Genomic DNA, 19,353 nt, shown 5'->3' on the forward strand with positions numbered 1-19,353 from the left:
AATTAATTCACCCAAACTGTTACCTTGCTTAAAACTTTATCTTCCTCAATCCTTCAAATACTATCTGCAACACCTCATTGCACAATGCATCCCTGGATATCCCCCTCCCCCCCCCCAAAAAAAAAAAAAAACCCTGTTCTCACCTTGATGGATAGATTTCCTGTGAAACGTCATTGGGAGTAGCAAACACAATACAAATTTAAACTGATTTATTTGATATCTATATGAACATTACAATATGTTCTCTGTTGTAACATATCTGAGAGACCTGTGCCAATATCTAACTTAACGGGAACACAAATCAAAACTTTTGGGTGCAAGTTGATGAGACAGTACTTTGAGGTAATCCCGGTTAACCGTTACCACTTGTGACATGCCAACTTCTTACAAATACCAACAACATACAAAGCAGAGATAGCTTGCATTTCTACATTGTAGTCATCTTGTTATGTAGCACACAGTTTAAACAGCTAAAACCTGACGTGACATAACACAGCTGGCTTAGTTAAGGGTACTTCAGAGCACAAAATACATTTCAGCATTCCATCACCACAACTCTAATTTACTCAACTGAAACGAGTATAATAAATAACGTCTTTAAAATCAAAAAAGATGCTTTCTATAACTCTCACCTCACACACAGATTTTTCATATTTTTAGATGTTAGTCTGCATAAGGTCAAGTCTTTTAAAAAGTTTTTCATATTTTCAGTAAATTTGTGACAAGTTAACATAACACTAATATGAAAGCAATCGTTACATCTCCTGTCTTTGTTTGTCTGCTTCTTCAGAAACATTCACTAATTGAAACCAATATCCACAACTACATCGACTTGGTTCCCCTTCGTGGAGTTCCATCCATAAAATAGCATGCGATTCTTCTTCACCTGAAAAATTTTAAAAGAGAAAACTAATCAATCATGCACTGAAAGCTAATGCATAATATGCAAATTAAACCAAACCTCCGAAAATAGCCCCAAAAACCTCATTGGGATAGTGAGGGTCACAGTTACCATTCTCTATACACAAGATCTGCCTGAGAGGCTTGGTCCATATGAAAGACACAAGGTAAAATCTTACATGCAACCTATAAGCATTCTTAGAAACCAAATATTTAATAGTGCACCCCAAGAACCGCACCCTCACGGAGAGAAATTCTTGTATCATATACCAGATCACCTGTAATTGAAATAAGATGATGGCCCCAGGACATTTGGTTCAAATAACATTAAGTAAACAAGCCCACTGTCACATAGCCTCTACAGGCTAGGACTGCTTTCCAAAACACGACTTCTATTGGCTCTTAACTTGTTATTTCACAAGTTCTCAATCTAAACTATATGTAAAGTTTCAGTCTTTATTTGAAATTTCAATTAGGCAAAAAAAGCGTTTGTAAATAAAAACCAATTAACATTCACCAGCCTGATCTGATACTCACACACACATCCTATTAGCCTGTGATCCATAACAGAGGGAACCAAGTTAGGGAACTCACGGGTCCCTACATTTTGTCGTATCATTCTGTAGTCATAAACATCAAAAGAGTCCTGAAAATTAAAAATATTTTAATTATTTAAACATCATTTATCAACTCTGCTTTGAATATTCACATCTTTGAAATTTCAGCATAATTGTGACATTTGCAACTTGCCAAGTTTAAATAATTTACTTTTTACAACCCTTTTATCTATCCTTCCAAGTGATAAAGTTGAACACCAGACATGCTGAAACTTTGACCGACAAAATTTGTCTGGACCGGTAAAAAAAAAATTTAGTTGGTCTAAAGTACCCAGGAGAGTTTTAACTTTAAGAGCCCCCATTTTGAATTTATAGTCATCATTCGCCATACTTCACTAATTTAAAACTGATTTAGTTATTTGCAAATTAGCATGAATAATAAACACCAAATATTTCTTTTGTTGAGCATTGGAAATGAGTTTTTTTCATTTGATTTTCAATGATAAGTTTTAATTAAGAGTGGAATTTAAGGACTTTCAAAGGAAGAAATGAATTTAAGCACTTTTAAAACCTATATGAACCCTAGAACTTGTGAAATGAGAACCACAATAAAACAGTGCTTCAAAAGTGTCGGTTTTTGATTTTTAAATAAACAAAACATCTAAATTATTGATAGTTTTCAATGCTGAGTATATAAATATTTTCAATGCTGAGTATATAAATACAAGTGTTACTTCTATGAACTACCATGCAAATGAAATGCCACCAAATTTTATAAAAAACTTCAGTCCGGCAAAAGTCCATTCGGTCCGGCAAGTTTTTCCTTACTGTCAGTTCTAATGTCCGGCCACTCTGAAAAGTTTTCAGCATGTCTGGAACACTGTCAAATATTATGAAAACTCAAACTTACAACGCCCATGATATCTTCAAGAATTTCTGCTCGATGCTCACCCATTGAATAACCCAAAGAATCAGGGTAATGTATACCTTTTTTAACTGAAATTGAAAAAAAAAAAAAAAAAACATTAATTTAATACATGAATGCATTATAAAAAACATCAGCTCATTTAAATAGAAAGCAGCATTATACATAACACTGTTTTGGCTTTAAAACACCTTTAGCAGTTCATAACCTTGTTACTTCTCTAAAGTGAATCTTCAGAAATGCTATTACATATAAGGATGTGGAGTTGCTGTGAGAGATCTATTTATCTATCTATCTATTCTTTTGCCTCAACAGTGATTTCTGAACAGTGAATCAAAAATGTGACATGAAATACCATTTACTGAAATGAGTGACAGTAAAATCGTGATGCTTAGCCCAGAAAGTGAACCAATATATACCAAAATAGCTTCATATAAGATCTGTATTCTACTGATAACTGACACGTAAACATAAAATGAATTTGTTTGAAAAAGGGCAATAAAATAATTACCTGAAGTGTAAAACAAGGAATAATTTGCAATTGACAAGTTGCATAACCACTGACACACAGTGCCGAGCTAGGAGCTCATTTTGACAACTTTGAAACAAGATAATGTTAGTGCTAAAATTCCAAGACGAACAAAATTCTGTGATATTTTTTACAAAATAAAAAATTTCCAGTTTGCGTTCATCATAACAGGAAAGCAGGATTATTTGACAACAAACACGGGATCTACGTGATCTTTTGGGGACTCCTGCCATGCGCATTTAACCTTTCTCAAAAACGAACAGTATTTTATGCCAGACGCACTGAGATCTTACATTGTCTCCCTCTCATAACATCCTGTGCTGGAGGTTTATAGTCGCTGAGACAAACAGATGATGTGCAAAGCTGTCTAGATACTACATTTTTCAAAGAACTCGCAGCACGACGGACCAACGCCATTTTCTCAGGAGCGTAAAGAACTCTCGCAGAAACTCGTGCTTCAACGTCCTGTGAAGGAGTGTGAAGGTCTTTCCTTCAAGGTTGCAAGATAAACTTTAAAAATTGGTCTAATTAACTAATTATTGCCAGTATTTATTATTCATAGGAGTACATCCAAAAGATAATTAAAGATTTTGTTTTTTAATGTTCGTGTTGACAGCATTTGGAAGCCAAATCAAAGTTAATGTTTATGGCTTATCTTGTGGTCAAAGGTCACGCACGTGTTTATATCAGTTCAGAGGCGTCGGATTTGAAATCAAAAACATAAACTAAGTATGATCGAGGCTTCCAAATACTGGACTCTAGATATAGAATATAGAGCCGAATGAAAATGTACTGGTTTATATGAAGGCATCTTAATATTCATCATGACAGCAAACAGAATAAGAGTTTACAAGGCTGCCACTGAACGATTGGTAATTATCAAAAATTAATTTGCCGCAGTTTTCGGACTTACATACTGTCAGACTACCGTATGTTAGCACTACCTGAAATGTGAATTTGTCTGTTCATATCACTTTTATTATTAAGTAGGATAAGCTTGATGTATTTGGAGTATTTATAGAATTTTAATTAATAGATATATGGTACCTCGGACCCATCAGACATGTACTAGTATACTTTTATTGTACGTTTATGATGGGTCCCTGTTAATTGTACCACCAGCGCGGTGCTGGCGGTACACATGGTTTTAGTCCTGACCGGTCTTGTCCATCTCATCCGCCGGCTCTGGTGCCATGTCACCATTACCCCTTCTCCTACTAGACTACAGGAGCCTGCGTATAGACCCATCTCTTGGATTTAGGTCACATGTACCCTGTAATAACCAGTCAGTAGGTTATACAGGTTCTTTGATTCACTTTCCACAAGTAAGACAACCGAGAAAGGCAGGTATCAAAATTAAATCTTGATTTACATTTTAAATGAACTTCTCTAAATGACATGCAACATGCCATGCCTATATACATTTGAATAATTAAAACGTAAATAAATATATGCATATCTCATGTATGCAAATTTAGAAGACTATCACTACAGTCAATGGTTCACTAAGTACAATTAATGGTTCACTATACCATATTGTTGCGCTATATCAAAGAGTACAACATTGCAATTTTCAGTGGTGAAAATAAAATTTGAAAATACTTCAAAATTAGCAGAGGTAAGCCCAAAGTTACTCTTGAACTCGATAGTAAGTCATATATTGGCAATCTAACTGTGACCTTGAAATTAACCTTTGACCTTCTTTTCACCATGAACTGAACTTTGTAACTTTTCTGTCCCTCATATTTTTGACCTACTTTTCACCATGGACAGCACAAATTTGGGTTTGACCTTTTACTTTTCCCCATGATTTTGTTATAAATAAATATTTTCAATTAAAAAAAATGAGAACTCTTGTGTACTGCATTTTGTAAAGCTTGTCAAGCACAACAGTGGAGGTGGTGTCCCTTTTTTTTTCAATATACGAATGCGCTTACTCCAGCTGGTGTTGCAATACCCAAAGGTGGTATTGCCTCTCTGATCCTTTAGTTTAATAATTAGTATGCTGTATTTAGATTCCTCAACTGATCTGATTGTACATGTAATTTTACTTGTGGAATTTAGTATTTTATAAAGTTCACATTGCAGAATGCACCTGAAGAAATTTTCAAGGAGCTCATAAACGACTACTACCTCAGTGTCCTCCTTGAAACGCCAGATGAGAAAGAAGATGTGTTGCAGAACTGGTTCAGAACAGTCAGTTGTCAGGAGAGTGAATACGGCCTCAGGGCTGCAGCAAGGGCTTTAATTTACCAGGTATATGTACTTAATTGTACTGCTGTAATCATACGGTTTCTTTTCTGAAAATTCTCAAATGATTGTATGAAAAATAATGAGCATGAAAGAAAAAGATGTATTGTGTAAGGTTTTTACCCTCTACAGGCCACAGGTTGATTTTTCACTAGATATTCACAGATAATTAATATCTCTGGCTAAACATAGTCAATCTTCTAACAGTGACCACATGTGCTGAAATCTCTAGGTTGATTACATGGCTGGTAATTGTTTGCATAACTACTCAGGAATTGCCACTTAACTATGTTTATTTCACTGTAACATATGCATCCACTTGTGTGGATGAAAATGACAATATGAATACAATTTTTGTGAATATGTTATTTAACAATCACAATGAGTAGGAATATTTACTTATTTACTATTTAAAAAAAAAAAAATTACTATTACTACTATTACTCAATTGCCCATGAGTACAGCACTGTCTTGTACAAGGTAGATCCCTCCTAGCAAAAGCGGAGGAGAGAAACTGAGCTAGTGCAATAATGGTTTCTTTTTCTTGACATTTCATAATTATAGTAAATTTTTCATCAGTTGTTTTTAGGCCAAAATGTGTGTCGTGTTTTGTAAATACCTTATATAATATTGTGCGCAGGTCGTTGTATAGGGGGCATGTGCTATGTACTGCTTAGTTCCCGTGACAGCAATCAAGACAGTTAATTGCTCTGAATTTAATCACTTGCTCTTTTTTGACAGATAAAAATAGCCCTTTCTGAATAGCTTGTTACTTCAGATTGAAGTGAATTGAGAAATCTCTTGAAGTAGCTCCCTACAAAGTGGGGACAGTGCCATCTGATTGCAGATTTATTTGCTTCCATCTGGTCAAAACTTACAGGGTAGCTGGTGGAAACTATGCGGGCATTCACAACAGAGCGATGATCCTCTGATCTACTGTGGAGGCAGTGAGACCATCAGCGGAGTAGTCTGCTCTTCTTTCATATAGGGTCTGAGGATCATCTGTTTTGAATGTGACCAATGCCCTCTATAATATCTGTCGCCCTGGTAGAGGGTACTAGTGTAAGGTTTTATTGCTGTTGAGACATTTGCTAGCTATATATTAGTTGACCTCACTGCAGATAAAGTTTATGATGGAATATTATTATTATATAGTATATTTTCCAAATAGTTGTATGCTATTTTATGATGAGGAATATTGATATTCTATACACTTTATTATTATTGTCCTTTAAAAATGTTTGAAAAGTATTTTCACAGTACATAGTTATGCAGTCACTTACACCCCATTTCCATAGATTTTTAGATCGATCTATCCCTGTGGGGAGTCTCACTAGATTACTGTCAGCTTGGCCGGCTTAAGCGTCTGTCCCGCCTACTAAAAGCTGTAAGGGGGTAATTAACTATGGTGCACGCTCGGCTGACTGCAATTTAGTGTGAACCCCCAGGGAGTTAGATCGATCTAAATCTCTGGGAAAGCACCCTTATTGCAGGGTTAAGAAGTGGTATGGGGTACATGAAAGTAATACTTATTTGGCAAGGTGCTAGCTGAGTCCCAGTACAGATTTTTTTCATATCATTCTGTATCCCCAAAGTAAGTGACTGCATACTTCCACAGTAAATTTATTACATCACAGTGTTAACTTTTAAATAAGGTGTTATGAATACTTAACCCAGCTTCAACTTATGTACAATATCCTGCTGTAATCCTTGTTACTGGCAGTATGTGATGTGATAATAGCCTGAGTGTCTAGATGACTAAAGTATGTCATGAAATGCATGATAAATATTGTCATATATTGTAGGATGTAGGCGGGAAGATAATGCTTCTTATTCCACATTTATCAACCAAAAAGATGAGAGACATTTTCTTTGATGATAAAATAAACTTCTAGGAAACTTTATGTTTTACAGGACTTGGAAAATGGAGTTCCTGACGTAGTCATATTGGAACTGGTGAATTCAGTTGCATCTGTAGGTTATGCATCTTTGCCTATTATATATATATATATATATATATATATATATATATATATATATATATATATATATATGGTTTATTAATTTACCTTAAAGGGTTAAAGTTTATCATCAGTTCATTAAAAAATACTTATGCAGCAAATCTCTGTTCTGTGCATATTTTATTTCTCTATTATCTGTCAAAAAAAGATCATTGTTGTCATAATTATTTTCATTCATTCACTGGAGTTTTTCAGGGGCGGATTTAGGCCGTCTTCTGGGTCTTCCGGAAGACGGTCAGATTTTCAAGTTTACATTGACGGGTATCTAATTTTTTCTGTCGGAAGACGGTCAAAAAATGGAGGATGGACCAACAAATATAATATGGAAGACTGTCAGAAAATATCTCTGGATCCGCCCCTGTTTTTACTTACAGACACATTAGTGTCTGTACATATCGGCATCACCCATCTGTCTGCTTCACAGCCATGCACATTTTTTGTCATGGCAATAACTGGAAATATATCACCATATGTATATCACCACAATATCACTGGGAATACTCAGTCCTAAAATGCCAGAAAAGATCCCCAAAAATGGGCATGCAATCATTTCATGCAATTTTCAAAAAAAAAAAAAAAAAAAAAATGCTTCTTCAGTAATTTTGACCTTGTTTTTATGTACAGACACAGTAGGGCCATTGCCCTCAAAATCTGGAAAGCAGTGTTACTAATTTTTACATTGAAGTGTTTACTCATTTTCCTGGGTCTGCCAGTCAAAATGGACATGGTCCCATGCTTTTTTTTTTGATATTTTAACTGTTTTGATGTGTGTTTGTGTGTGCGTATGTATATCTTCTTTCTTTTTTTTTTGTGAAGTACAAACTGCCTGGTCGGAATGAAGACGAAAAATCAAAAGGCACATTTCAAGAAGTCTTTATAGATGAAACTATGAAAACATTTCAATCTGTTCTGCTAAAATCTTCAATTACAAATGTGAGTATTGCATTACTTGTGATTGCAAAAAGAGTTGATTATATTCAGTTGTATGCATTCATCGTCATTTTTACAGTAGAGGAAAGCAAATTTTACAAAATAAGATATTTATTATTGATACTTCAAGTTTCTTTCATAATTTGTTTCCAAATTTTGGCACATATGACAGTTTTAAAAAAATCTTTTTTTTTTTTTAATGTTTTCTTTCATATGGCCAATCATTTTTTAAAATCAAATCTAACGACCCACATTCTACTGATTATTTTTCAGTTGATATATATTGTTCCTTACACATATACCCTGCAATAGCTAGTTGTGAACATTTAAATTTAATCTTTCCAGATATGTTTTTATTTTTTCGTCCTGAACTTAATTTATTCATGATTGCCATATCTTGCATTCATCAACACCATATCTTATGAGTGATCTCAATTATTGATGATTTCTTTGTATATTGTGAAGTCAAAATGTGTTTTAATGTGGTATATATTAAATTCATAACCTGTTATTTTCCTAAAACTATAACATCCAATGATCAATAATCTAAGTTAGGCACAAAGAAGCACTGTACTGGGATGGAAAAAAAAAAAATAATCAAACAAGCCCACTTTTAGACCCCAATTGCCCAAAGGGCTTATAGGCTTAAGTGCTTTTGGCACAGGCTATAATCTTTCAAAAATTATTTTTAGTTGCCAGAAAAAATGAAGGATAATCGACTGTTCATTATATGCAGGTAACTACAAGTTATCCTTCTACTATTTAATTAATGAAAAATGTACAATTTTAAACATCGAAAGGAAAAACCTTAATCTTAAATCATAAAAATTTTAACATGTAAGTTCAGTTGAATAGTGTCTGCTATAGTGACTGTAAATATATATGCATTCTTGTATCTTTGGTATTGTACTACATAAATGTTGAGTTGGAAGCTAAGTTAAACTGAACACATGTATAGCCATATATGGAAATATAGTGTTTTAATCAAGAAGTGTTATTTATTTTCAGATTAATAGGAGAACTTTTCCTGCAGCACTATTTTTCTTGTGAGGCAATCCTAAACATTATATCCCGCCTTCAAAGGCAGCGCACTGATGCCTCTGTTCAAGCCTTGTGTGTGCTGCTCACCATTGTTGGAGGCTGCCTGGATCGCTGCGGAATTCACACTGTAAATATTCACAACTTTTTTTTTTTCAGTATATGTGTAAAATTGACTTTTGTGACAAAATTGAATTTTGCTAGATTTCTGCACTGTCTGTGTTAAAAGCGTGCATCTTCCTACTTTGTGATTAACTTATTGTACCACCAGCGTAGGCGCTGGCGGTACACATGGTTTTAGTCAGACCCGTATGTTCCGCCGGCTCCGCCGGCTCCTGCGGCTCCGCCGCCAAGTCACCGTTACCACTTCTCCTCCTAGACGGTAATGGCCTCCATACCCATCTCTTGGATTTAGGTCACCTATAATCTCAACTCGTTCCACGTAAAATTTGGGCTTTGTCGGTATTGGGGTCTAGGTATGGCACTCATTGCAATGCACCCTTGTCCAAAAATGGCAAAATTAAATGCTAATTATCTCCCCTACGGAAGGAATTATGGGAAAAATTTCTACAGACAGCTTTCCAAAAGTCATATGTGTAGACTTCAAATATGCCCTTGGATTTGACCTTTGACCTTTATTTCAAGGTCAAACGGGCCAAAATTTTCAAAAAAACAAAATTTTTGCCGAAAAAAAAATTATTTGTGTTCTTATTCAGACACCACACAGACTTAACTAATAATATTAATGGAAAGTGTTACCCTTCAGGTCATCTTTCATCTCCGTGAATTTGGGGTCAATCGGTGCATTTTCACGGGAGTAACGGCCATAAGATGACGAAACTGAAAACTGTCTCTAATTCGGGAACCGTTAATGATAGAGACCCATTCTTTTTTGCATTTTGTAGAGCATGTAAAGCCCAACACTGGAGGTGGTCTCCGTTTTTTTGTATTCCATACGGTTTTCGAGTTACGCTGTATCAAAAAGTACACATTGGTGGTGAAAGCAAAATGTGCAGTACGGTAATGGATAATAAATTTTGAACTCCGGAAAAATAAAACATAAGGCTTGGCAAAGCAGACAACTTGTGGTCAAAAATGACATTATTTCATCAAATTTGAACATCAGGAACTTCAGAGCACCTCCCATTTCAAGAATTTTGACCAAAATGACCTTTTCTTTATTTTAATTAATTTTTTCTGTAGGAAATTTATGGCACGTTATGGTAACTCCAAAATTATAACAATTAGTCCCTTATATCTCCAAAACTGGCAGAGATAGGTCCATAGTTACTATTGAAGTTGAATAGGAAGTCATATACTGGCAATTTACATGTGACCTTAAAATTGACCTTTGACCTACTTTTCACCATGAACTGAACTTTGCAAATTTTGCTTCCCCTTTATCTCCAAAACTGGCAGAGATAGGTCCATAGTCTCTATTGAACTTGAATAGGAAGTCATATACTGGCAATCTACGTGTGATCTTAAAATTGACCTTTGACCTACTTTTCACCATGAACTGAACTTTGCAAATTTTGCTTCCCTTTTATCTCCAAAACTGGCAGAGATAGGTCCATAGTTTCTATTGAACTTGAATAGGAAGTCATATACTGGCAATCTACATGTGACCTTAAAATTGACCTTTGACCTACTTTTCACCATGAACTGAACTTTGCAAATTTTGCTTCCCTTTTATCTCCAAAACTGGCAGAGATAGGTCCATAGTTTCTATTGAACTTGAATAGGAAGTCATATACTGGCAATCTACACGTGACCTTAAAATTGACCTTTGACCTACTTTTCACCATGAACTGAACTTTGCAAATTTTGCTTCCCTTTTATCTCCAAAACTGGCAGAGATAGGTCCATAGTTTCTATTGAACTTGAATAGGAAGTCATATACTGGCAATCTACATGTGACCTTAAAATTGACCTTTGACCTACTTTTCACCAAGAACTGAACTTTGCAAATTTTGCTTCCCTTTTATCTCCAAAGTTATGCTGTATCAAAAAGTCATATTGGTGGTGAAAGCAAAATGTGCAGTACGGTAATGGATAATAAATTTTGAACTCCGGAAAAATAAAACATAAGGCTTGGCAAAGCAGACAACTTGTGGTCAAAAGTGACATTATTTCATCAAATTTGAACATCTGGAACTTCAGAGCACCTCCCATTTCAAGAATTTTGACCAAAAAGACCTTTTCTTTATTTTAATTAATTTTTTCTGTAGGAAATTTATGGCACATTATGGTAACTCCAAAATTATAACATTTAGTCCCTTATATCTCCAAAACTGGCAGAGATAGGTCCATAGTTACTATTGAAATTGAATAGGAAGTCATATACTGGCAATCTAAATGTGACCTTAAAATTGACCTTTGACCTACTTTTCACCATGAACTGAACTTTGCAAATTTTGCTTCCCTTTTATCTCCAAAACTGGCAGAGATAGGTCCATAGTCTCTATTGAAGTTGAATAGGAAGTCATATACTGGCAATCTCAAAGTGACCTTAAAATTGACCTTTGACCTACTTTTCACCATGAACTGAACTTTGCAAATTTTGCTTCCCTTTTATCTCCAAAACTGGCAGAGATAGGTCCATAGTCTCTATTGAAGTTGAATAGGAAGTCATATACTGGCAATCTACATGTGACCTTAAAATTGACCTTTGACCTACTTTTCACCATGAACTGAACTTTGCTTATTTCTTTCTCTTTTAACTCCAAACCTGGCAGAAATAGGCCCATAGTTACTATTGAAGTTGAATAGGAAGTCATATACTGGCAATTTACATGTGACCTTAAAATTGACCTTTGACCTACTTTTCACCATGAACTGAACTTTGCAAATTTTGCTTCCCCTTTATCTCCAAAACTGGCAGAGATAGGTCCATAGTCTCTATTGAACTTGAATAGGAAGTCATATACTGGCAATCTACGTGTGATCTTAAAATTGACCTTTGACCTACTTTTCACCATGAACTGAACTTTGCAAATTTTGCTTCCCTTTTATCTCCAAAACTGGCAGAGATAGGTCCATAGTTTCTATTGAACTTGAATAGGAAGTCATATACTGGCAATCTACATGTGACCTTAAAATTGACCTTTGACCTACTTTTCACCATGAACTGAACTTTGCAAATTTTGCTTCCCTTTTATCTCCAAAACTGGCAGAGATAGGTCCATAGTTTCTATTGAACTTGAATAGGAAGTCATATACTGGCAATCTACACGTGACCTTAAAATTGACCTTTGACCTACTTTTCACCATGAACTGAACTTTGCAAATTTTGCTTCCCTTTTATCTCCAAAACTGGCAGAGATAGGTCCATAGTTTCTATTGAACTTGAATAGGAAGTCATATACTGGCAATCTACATGTGACCTTAAAATTGACCTTTGACCTACTTTTCACCAAGAACTGAACTTTGCAAATTTTGCTTCCCTTTTATCTCCAAAGTTATGCTGTATCAAAAAGTCATATTGGTGGTGAAAGCAAAATGTGCAGTACGGTAATGGATAATAAATTTTGAACTCCGGAAAAATAAAACATAAGGCTTGGCAAAGCAGACAACTTGTGGTCAAAAGTGACATTATTTCATCAAATTTGAACATCTGGAACTTCAGAGCACCTCCCATTTCAAGAATTTTGACCAAAAAGACCTTTTCTTTATTTTAATTAATTTTTTCTGTAGGAAATTTAAGGCACATTATGGTAACTCCAAAATTATAACATTTAGTCCCTTATATCTCCAAAACTGGCAGAGATAGGTCCATAGTTACTATTGAAATTGAATAGGAAGTCATATACTGGCAATCTAAATGTGACCTTAAAATTGACCTTTGACCTACTTTTCACCATGAACTGAACTTTGCAAATTTTGCTTCCCTTTTATCTCCAAAACTGGCAGAGATAGGTCCATAGTCTCTATTGAAGTTGAATAGGAAGTCATATACTGGCAATCTCAAAGTGACCTTAAAATTGACCTTTGACCTACTTTTCACCATGAACTGAACTTTGCAAATTTTGCTTCCCTTTTATCTCCAAAACTGGCAGAGATAGGTCCATAGTCTCTATTGAAGTTGAATAGGAAGTCATATACTGGCAATCTACATGTGACCTTAAAATTGACCTTTGACCTACTTTTCACCATGAACTGAACTTTGCTTATTTCTTTCTCTTTTAACTCCAAACCTGGCAGAAATAGGCCCATAGTTACTATTGAAGTTGAATAGGAAGTCATATACTGGCAATTTACATGTGACCTTAAAATTGACCTTTGACCTACTTTTCACCATGAACTGAACTTTGCAAATTTTGCTTCCCCTTTATCTCTACAACTGGCAGAGATAGGTCCATAGTTACTATTGAACGTGAATAGGAAGTCATATACTGGGAATCTAAGTGTGACCTTGAAATTGACCTTTGACCTACTTATTATCATGAACTGAACTCTGCTTATTTCTTTCTCTTTTAACTCCAAACCTGGCAGAAATAGGCCCATAGTTACTATTGAAGTTGAATAGGAAGTCATATACTGGCAATTTACTGTGACCTTGGAATTGACCTTTGACCTACCTTACGATGAACTTAACTTTGATTGTACCATTTTTAGTAATATATATATTTTTTGCATATTTTGAAAATTCTTGTTGATTGCATTTTTACAGCTTGTCAAGCACAAGACTGGTGGCTGTGTTCCTTATTTTGTATATGTGGGGGTCTATACGAATGTGCTTGCTCCAGCTGGTGGTACAATATTCGGAGGCGGTATCGCCTCTCTGATCCTCTAGTTTATTAATCTCTTCAGTCCTCAGGAATGTTTTTTAGATAGATAAAATGTATGTCTCTTTGTCAGATATTTAGTTTTGTTCAGTGTCGTTAAATGTCTCAACTTTATTGTACTTATAATGATTGATTTTCAGGAAGCCATGAATAACATTTTCAACTCCATGAAAAGTTTTCGTCAGAGAATGAAACCAACTGAAAGTACTCTAAAAATGATCAGAACCCTCTGTAAATTTAGAAAGGTAAGGTATTCATTCCAATTTCACCAAATGTCCAGACAGTTCAACATTATGACCATGTCTGCAGGAAAGACTAAAAAATTGTGATGGCACTTAATTGCAACACTTGTACCGGTATGGGAGACTAGACAGGTTTACAATATAGAAATGTTATTAGTACCACCAGCGTGTACGCTGGCGGTACTCATGGTTTTAGTCCCGACCCGTCTCGTCCGGCTCCGCCGGCCCCGCCCAGCTCCGCGTACTGGCGCCGGATACAAGTCACTGTTACCGCTTCTCCTCCTAGACCGCAAGGACCCCTGTCCCCATCTCTTGGATTTAGGTCACATATAACCTCAACTTGAACCCCCAGGTTTTTTTGTCTCAGTCGGTGCATTAACCTGGGCGTGACGCTCGTTGAAATGCACCCTTGTCAAAATTTTTGAAAATTCAATGCCAATTATCTACCCTACGGAAGGAATTATGGGAAAAATTTCTACAGACGGCTTTCCAAAAGTCATATGTGTAGATTTCAAATATGCCCTTGGATTTGACCTTTGACCTTTATTTCAAGGTCAAACGGGCCAAAATTTTCAAAAAAATGAAATTTTTTACAAAAAAAATATTATTTGCGCTGTTATTCAGACACTACACAGACTTAACCAATTATATTATTGGAAAGTGTTACCCTTTGGGTCTTCTTTCATCTCCGTGAATTTGGGGTCAATCGGTGCATTTTCACTGGAGAAGCGGCCATAAGATACTGAAACTGAAAACTGTCTCTAATTCGGGAACCGTTAATGCTAGCGACCTGTTCGTTTTTGCATTTTGTAGAGCATGTAAAGCCCAGCATTGCATATGGTCTCCGTTTTTTTTTTAATTTTATACGGTTTTCGTGTTATGCTGTATTAAAAAGTACATTGTGGTGGCACATTATTGTAACTCAGAATTGTAACATTATATCTCCAAAACTGGCAGAGATAGGTCAATAGTTACTATTAAAGTTGAATAGGATGTCACATACTGGCAATTTAACAGTGACCATAAAATTGACCTTTGACCTACTTTTCATCATGAACTGAGCTTTGCATATTTTCTTGCCTCTCATATCTTTAAAACTAGCAGAGATGTGCCCCTTGTTGCCCCTAGGTTTTCTCTTTTGTCAGCATATATGCACCATTGACAACACTTTTCAAGGAAAACCAATAGGCCTTTTGTCTAGAGAATACAGGAGTGATCAAGGGTAGGAAAATGCAAGTCAATTCGAAAATCTGCTTGATTATACCATTTTTAGTTATATTTTTTTGCATATTTTGAGAACTCTTATTGATTGCATCTTATAGAGCTTGTCAAGCACAAGACTGGTGATGGTGTCCCTTTTTGGAGGGGTGGGGGGGTCCATACGAATGCGCTTACTCCAGCTGGTGGTACAATATCCGGAGGCGGTATCGCCTCTCTGATCCTCTAGTTTTAGTTTATTACCATTAAATGTAAAGGGATGAATTGTTAGTAAGAAACAATCTTAAACAGGTTTTAGCAATTTTGATACTTTGTCATCTTTTTCTTCTCCTTCAAGTGTCAGACCTGGTGCTGGCATCAACGATCAAGGTCCTCCAGTTTTATGTATTTTCAGTCTTTTGGTTGAGCTTGTTGTTGCAGTACACAGTCATTGATTTGTTGCAAAGGCATTAAGGTTGTCATTGTATGATGTTCTTTGTCTTCCTCTACGTCTTCTTCCTTCAATTTCCCTGCAGAGTACAATATTTCTATTTTGTCTTTTCTGATGGTATGGCCTAGAGATTTCATTTGTTGTTTTCTGATTGTTTTCATCAGTGAGTGTTGTACTCCTGCAAGTTGTAACATTTCTTCGTTGGTCTTTATTCCTGTCCAGAATTATCATCAATCTTCTTAGGTACCACATTTCTATGGCTTCCAGGTTTTTCTTAGTGTTGTTAGAATTTTTTTTATCATGTATGCCAATGTAAGTTTTATATTTTGTTTTCAGCCAACCATTCAACCCACTAACAAACGTTTTAAAAAAATCAAAATTTTGATTTCAAGTTATCCCAGCAGCAATTTAGCCACTTATCCAGAATTGACGTCATGGTTTAATTGTTTCCCGCCTAATCCAATTAAAACATTCTTAAGAATTTTTTTTTCAGAACAACTGGACACTTCTTCAGTTGCCACCAGCACCATCTCCAGGGTATCTGGAGGCAGCAGGAGAACAGATGCTGCCCAGTGTGCAGTTCATTACCCCAGGTAGCCTGGACTGGAACACTGTCGGACAAGACAACGAGGAAGAGGTATGTCAAAACTTCACTCTGCCTCCTCAGGGGCGGATCCAGAGATATTTCCTGACAGTCTTCCAAATTATCTTTGTTGATCCATCCGCCATTTTTGACCGCCTTCCAACAGAAAAAATTAGATAACCCTCATTGTAAACTTGAAAAATCTGACTGTCTTCCGGAAGACCCGGAAGACTACCTAAATCCACCCCTGCTCCTGTAGGATTATTTTGATAGAAGTAGAATGATGAACAGAGAAGCAAATTACAATTGAATAAGACTTTTATAGACCCAAAGGGCTGAAGTGAACATTACCCATAGATATGAAAAAAGTACATTTTGTAAAGTACGTAGTATTACGTCTAGAATATTTAAAGAGGAGCGATGATAATAGCTGCATGTAGCTGTAGAAAATGTTAAATACAAAACCTTGGGTTATTTAATGCACCTTCATCAGTGTAATTGGTCAAGAGTGTGTCCTGGCATTGCATCTTGCTTTCAAACAGAATTATTTTCAGGTCCCAAGAGTGCCACACGATTTCTCTCCTGAAGACCAGGACTGCACGTGGGGGGATCCAAACTTTGACATGTATGGCTTCTTTATCGAGCATCAGCATGCGTGGGATGCCTGGCGTGGGTGTACCTGGGTGCCAGTGGGACCTCAGCTCGGCCCACCTCGTTCTCCACATGCTCTCAGCGCAGCAGCCAGCGATGCTTCGGACGAGCCGGATATCATAGAGTATCACCCCAGCGGTGAGGAATATGGGGCTGATCAGGTGGCGGATAGATTAGAAAGCCAGCTGCAGGAGCTGCTTTCAGAGGCACAGCAGGTGGAAGAGAGGATTAGCAGAGAGGGGGCAGAGGAAGCACAGGCAGATGAGGAGGAGGAAGAGGAAGAATCGGAGCCAGAGTCGGATTATGAAGATGCCAGAGCATACCAAAGTTACAGTCCCAGAAGTTCTGCAGAAAATATCACCGAAAGCTTGGTAGCTAACTGTAGTGAATCTGGTAAAGCACCTGAAACGTCAGCGGGTATGGAAGCAGCTAGAGCAGCCCATTCCACAGATATTGTCAAGGAAGCCGTGGCATCAGAAGAAGAAGGCACAGAGACTGAAGAAATTGAGGCTTCCGCAGTAAGGACACCAGAGGTGGGAGAAAAAACATTGACATTTGAATCTAAGGGACCAGAACTCAAACCAGTGGACACTGCAGTTGAGTATGTGGAATTTGTAGTTCCAGTGGACGTTGCAATGGAACCAGTGGCAGAAGCAGTGGAAGCAGTTCTACATCCAGAAATTAGTGAATGTTTGGAAGCTTGGTCAGATTGTCAAGGAGCTATAGGTCCATTGGTGATTAAAACTCCATGTAAAACAAGCACAGCACCTGCGGAAGCCTCTGCAGGAACCATAATATCAGCATTGGTCGAACCAGCTTCGACAGATTTTTCATCGAGAAATGAAGGAGGAGTAGAGTTTACAACACCTGTAAAGCAAATGACTGCAGATGACGCTGTAGAAGACACAAAAATGACAAAAGCAAATGAAATGGTAAACAATACAATGCTTAACGAAAAGCCAGCAACACAAGTTATGACAGCAGTTGAAGAAACATCAACAAAAAGGATGACAACTACAACGAAAATAACAGGGACAAACGAGACAGTAACAAGGGAGAAACTAACAAAAAAGCAAAAGTCATCGTCAGCATTGAATTTGGCAGCAAAAATAGCAGCATTGGAATTGACTGCCACCGCACCAGTGCGAGAATTTCCCACAGCAGGTCTGTTGACACAAAGCACGCCCACACCAACAACCGTGGCATCACCAGAACCCGCGAATGTAAGAGAAGAAAAAGAGGAAAAGAAAACTGTGTGGGTACAGGCAGCATGCAGCAGACTGATACTCAACAGTATCAATACATGGCAGTCCATGTCGAGAAGAGAACGAATGATTTCAGTTTTAACTTGTCTAACTTTTGTCAGTGACATTTATTTGTCCACTATTAACGCCACACACACGAGTTCAATAAACATTCTTCCTGTTATCAAGTGGATGAAAAGTCAGTATGTCATCTTAAAAAACAACGGTTCAGAATGCTGAAACTTACCGCACTGCTGAGATGAGGGAGGAGTTCCTCGGCTGGCAGACGACAGCGATAAAGACAAAGTAACAATATGTTTGTGGCAATAACGTGTGTCATTACAATGCGCTTCCGTGAAAGAAAAACGTATAATTTTTAATTCCTCAATGCTTTTTTTTTTTTGGTAACCCGAGGAGAAAATAAAGAAATTAAACTGATATTTATGAACCTTATGGCAATTATCAGACCATCGAAATGACAATTAACGTGTCGATGTGTTTTCAATCCCAATTTGTTGTCAAAATGGCATTACATTTATGTCCTGTTCTTTCAAGCGGTCTTACGTTAACTCCCAATTGTTTTTTTAATGGCAAAAGAAAAAAAAAACAAAAACTCGATTCTCAGTACAAGTCAAATTTGAAACAATGTACAATAAAACGCATTTTATTAGATACGATTAATGAAAAAGAATAATAGAAACTCGTGAAAAATCGATTGCGTTTTTTTATTCTATGACGGCAACTTTGGTTGACCTGGCGGTAGGTTCGTTTGCAAAGTTTCAGTGATTTTCTTTGTGCTTGGATAACGCAGTTAAAAATCATATTTTAGATTTTCCTTTCGCCAGGTTCAGCGGGTTGGAGAACTACACCGTTCCCATGCGTCTTCACATGTTATTTTCCGCTTTACCTTGTGACTGCAATCGTAACAGGAACGTTGTTCCATGCTCTACGCCCGTAAAGCCGACGTTCTCTTTTTCGTTTTACATTACGTCTAAAAGCGCTAACACGATTCATATGATGCTATTCCGTGTAATCAGCCAGTAGCAAA

General features: G+C 36.6%; 2 protein-coding genes across 5 annotated transcripts; one reads left to right on the forward strand and one right to left on the reverse strand.

The window, feature by feature from the left end:
* Window positions 1-194: 194 nt before the first annotated feature.
* LOC106178542 (cytochrome c oxidase subunit 5B, mitochondrial) lies at window positions 195-3,369 on the reverse strand. Its single transcript, XM_013561758.2, has 4 exons — window positions 3,205-3,369; window positions 2,368-2,453; window positions 1,438-1,546; window positions 195-886 (listed from the first exon to the last, which is right to left on the reverse strand). The coding sequence occupies exons 1-4, from the start codon at window positions 3,326-3,328 to the stop codon at window positions 756-758; spliced, it is 450 nt and encodes a 149-aa protein (XP_013417212.1). The 5' UTR covers window positions 3,329-3,369; the 3' UTR covers window positions 195-755.
* Window positions 3,259-18,861, forward strand: LOC106178517 (uncharacterized). Of its 4 annotated transcripts, none has more exons than XM_087000296.1 (9): window positions 3,259-3,408; window positions 5,000-5,167; window positions 7,076-7,135; window positions 7,999-8,115; window positions 8,805-8,848; window positions 9,121-9,280; window positions 14,078-14,182; window positions 16,321-16,464; window positions 16,965-18,861. In XM_087000296.1, the coding sequence occupies exons 4-9, from the start codon at window positions 8,071-8,073 to the stop codon at window positions 18,543-18,545; spliced, it is 2,079 nt and encodes a 692-aa protein (XP_086856422.1). In that variant the 5' UTR covers window positions 3,259-3,408; window positions 5,000-5,167; window positions 7,076-7,135; window positions 7,999-8,070; the 3' UTR covers window positions 18,546-18,861. The 4 variants fall into 4 exon arrangements, with proteins under 4 accessions (XP_086856422.1, XP_086856420.1, XP_086856419.1 ...); XM_087000294.1 differs by lacking the exon at window positions 3,259-3,408 and adding an exon at window positions 3,557-3,783 and having other exon boundaries at window positions 16,974-18,861; XM_087000293.1 differs by lacking the exon at window positions 3,259-3,408 and adding an exon at window positions 3,558-3,783.
* The last annotated feature ends 492 nt before the right edge of the window (window positions 18,862-19,353 follow it).

Source organism: Lingula anatina, chromosome 1 (genome assembly GCF_051362555.1).
Source record: "Lingula anatina isolate TDL-2025a chromosome 1, LinAna3.0, whole genome shotgun sequence".
Lineage (NCBI taxonomy): Eukaryota > Metazoa > Brachiopoda > Lingulata > Lingulida > Lingulidae > Lingula > Lingula anatina.

Bases quoted from the DNA above. Each gene is read 5' to 3' on its own strand.
- LOC106178517 (XM_087000293.1), top strand. From the start codon at position 3,736: ATGACAGCAAACAGAATAAGAGTTTACAAGGCTGCCACTGAACGATTG. The intron at 3,784-4,999 runs GTAATTATCAAA...TTCACATTGCAG, and splicing joins AGGCTGCCACTGAACGATTG to AATGCACCTGAAGAAATTTT. The intron at 14,183-16,320 runs GTAAGGTATTCA...TTTTTTTTTCAG, and splicing joins CCCTCTGTAAATTTAGAAAG to AACAACTGGACACTTCTTCA.
- LOC106178542 (XM_013561758.2), bottom strand. From the start codon at position 3,328: ATGGCGTTGGTCCGTCGTGCTGCGAGTTCTTTGAAAAATGTAGTATCT. The intron at 2,454-3,204 runs GTAAGATCTCAG...TTTCAATTTCAG, and splicing joins TGTTATGAGAGGGAGACAAT to TTAAAAAAGGTATACATTAC. The intron at 1,547-2,367 runs GTAAGTTTGAGT...TTTAATTTTCAG, and splicing joins TTGAAGATATCATGGGCGTT to GACTCTTTTGATGTTTATGA.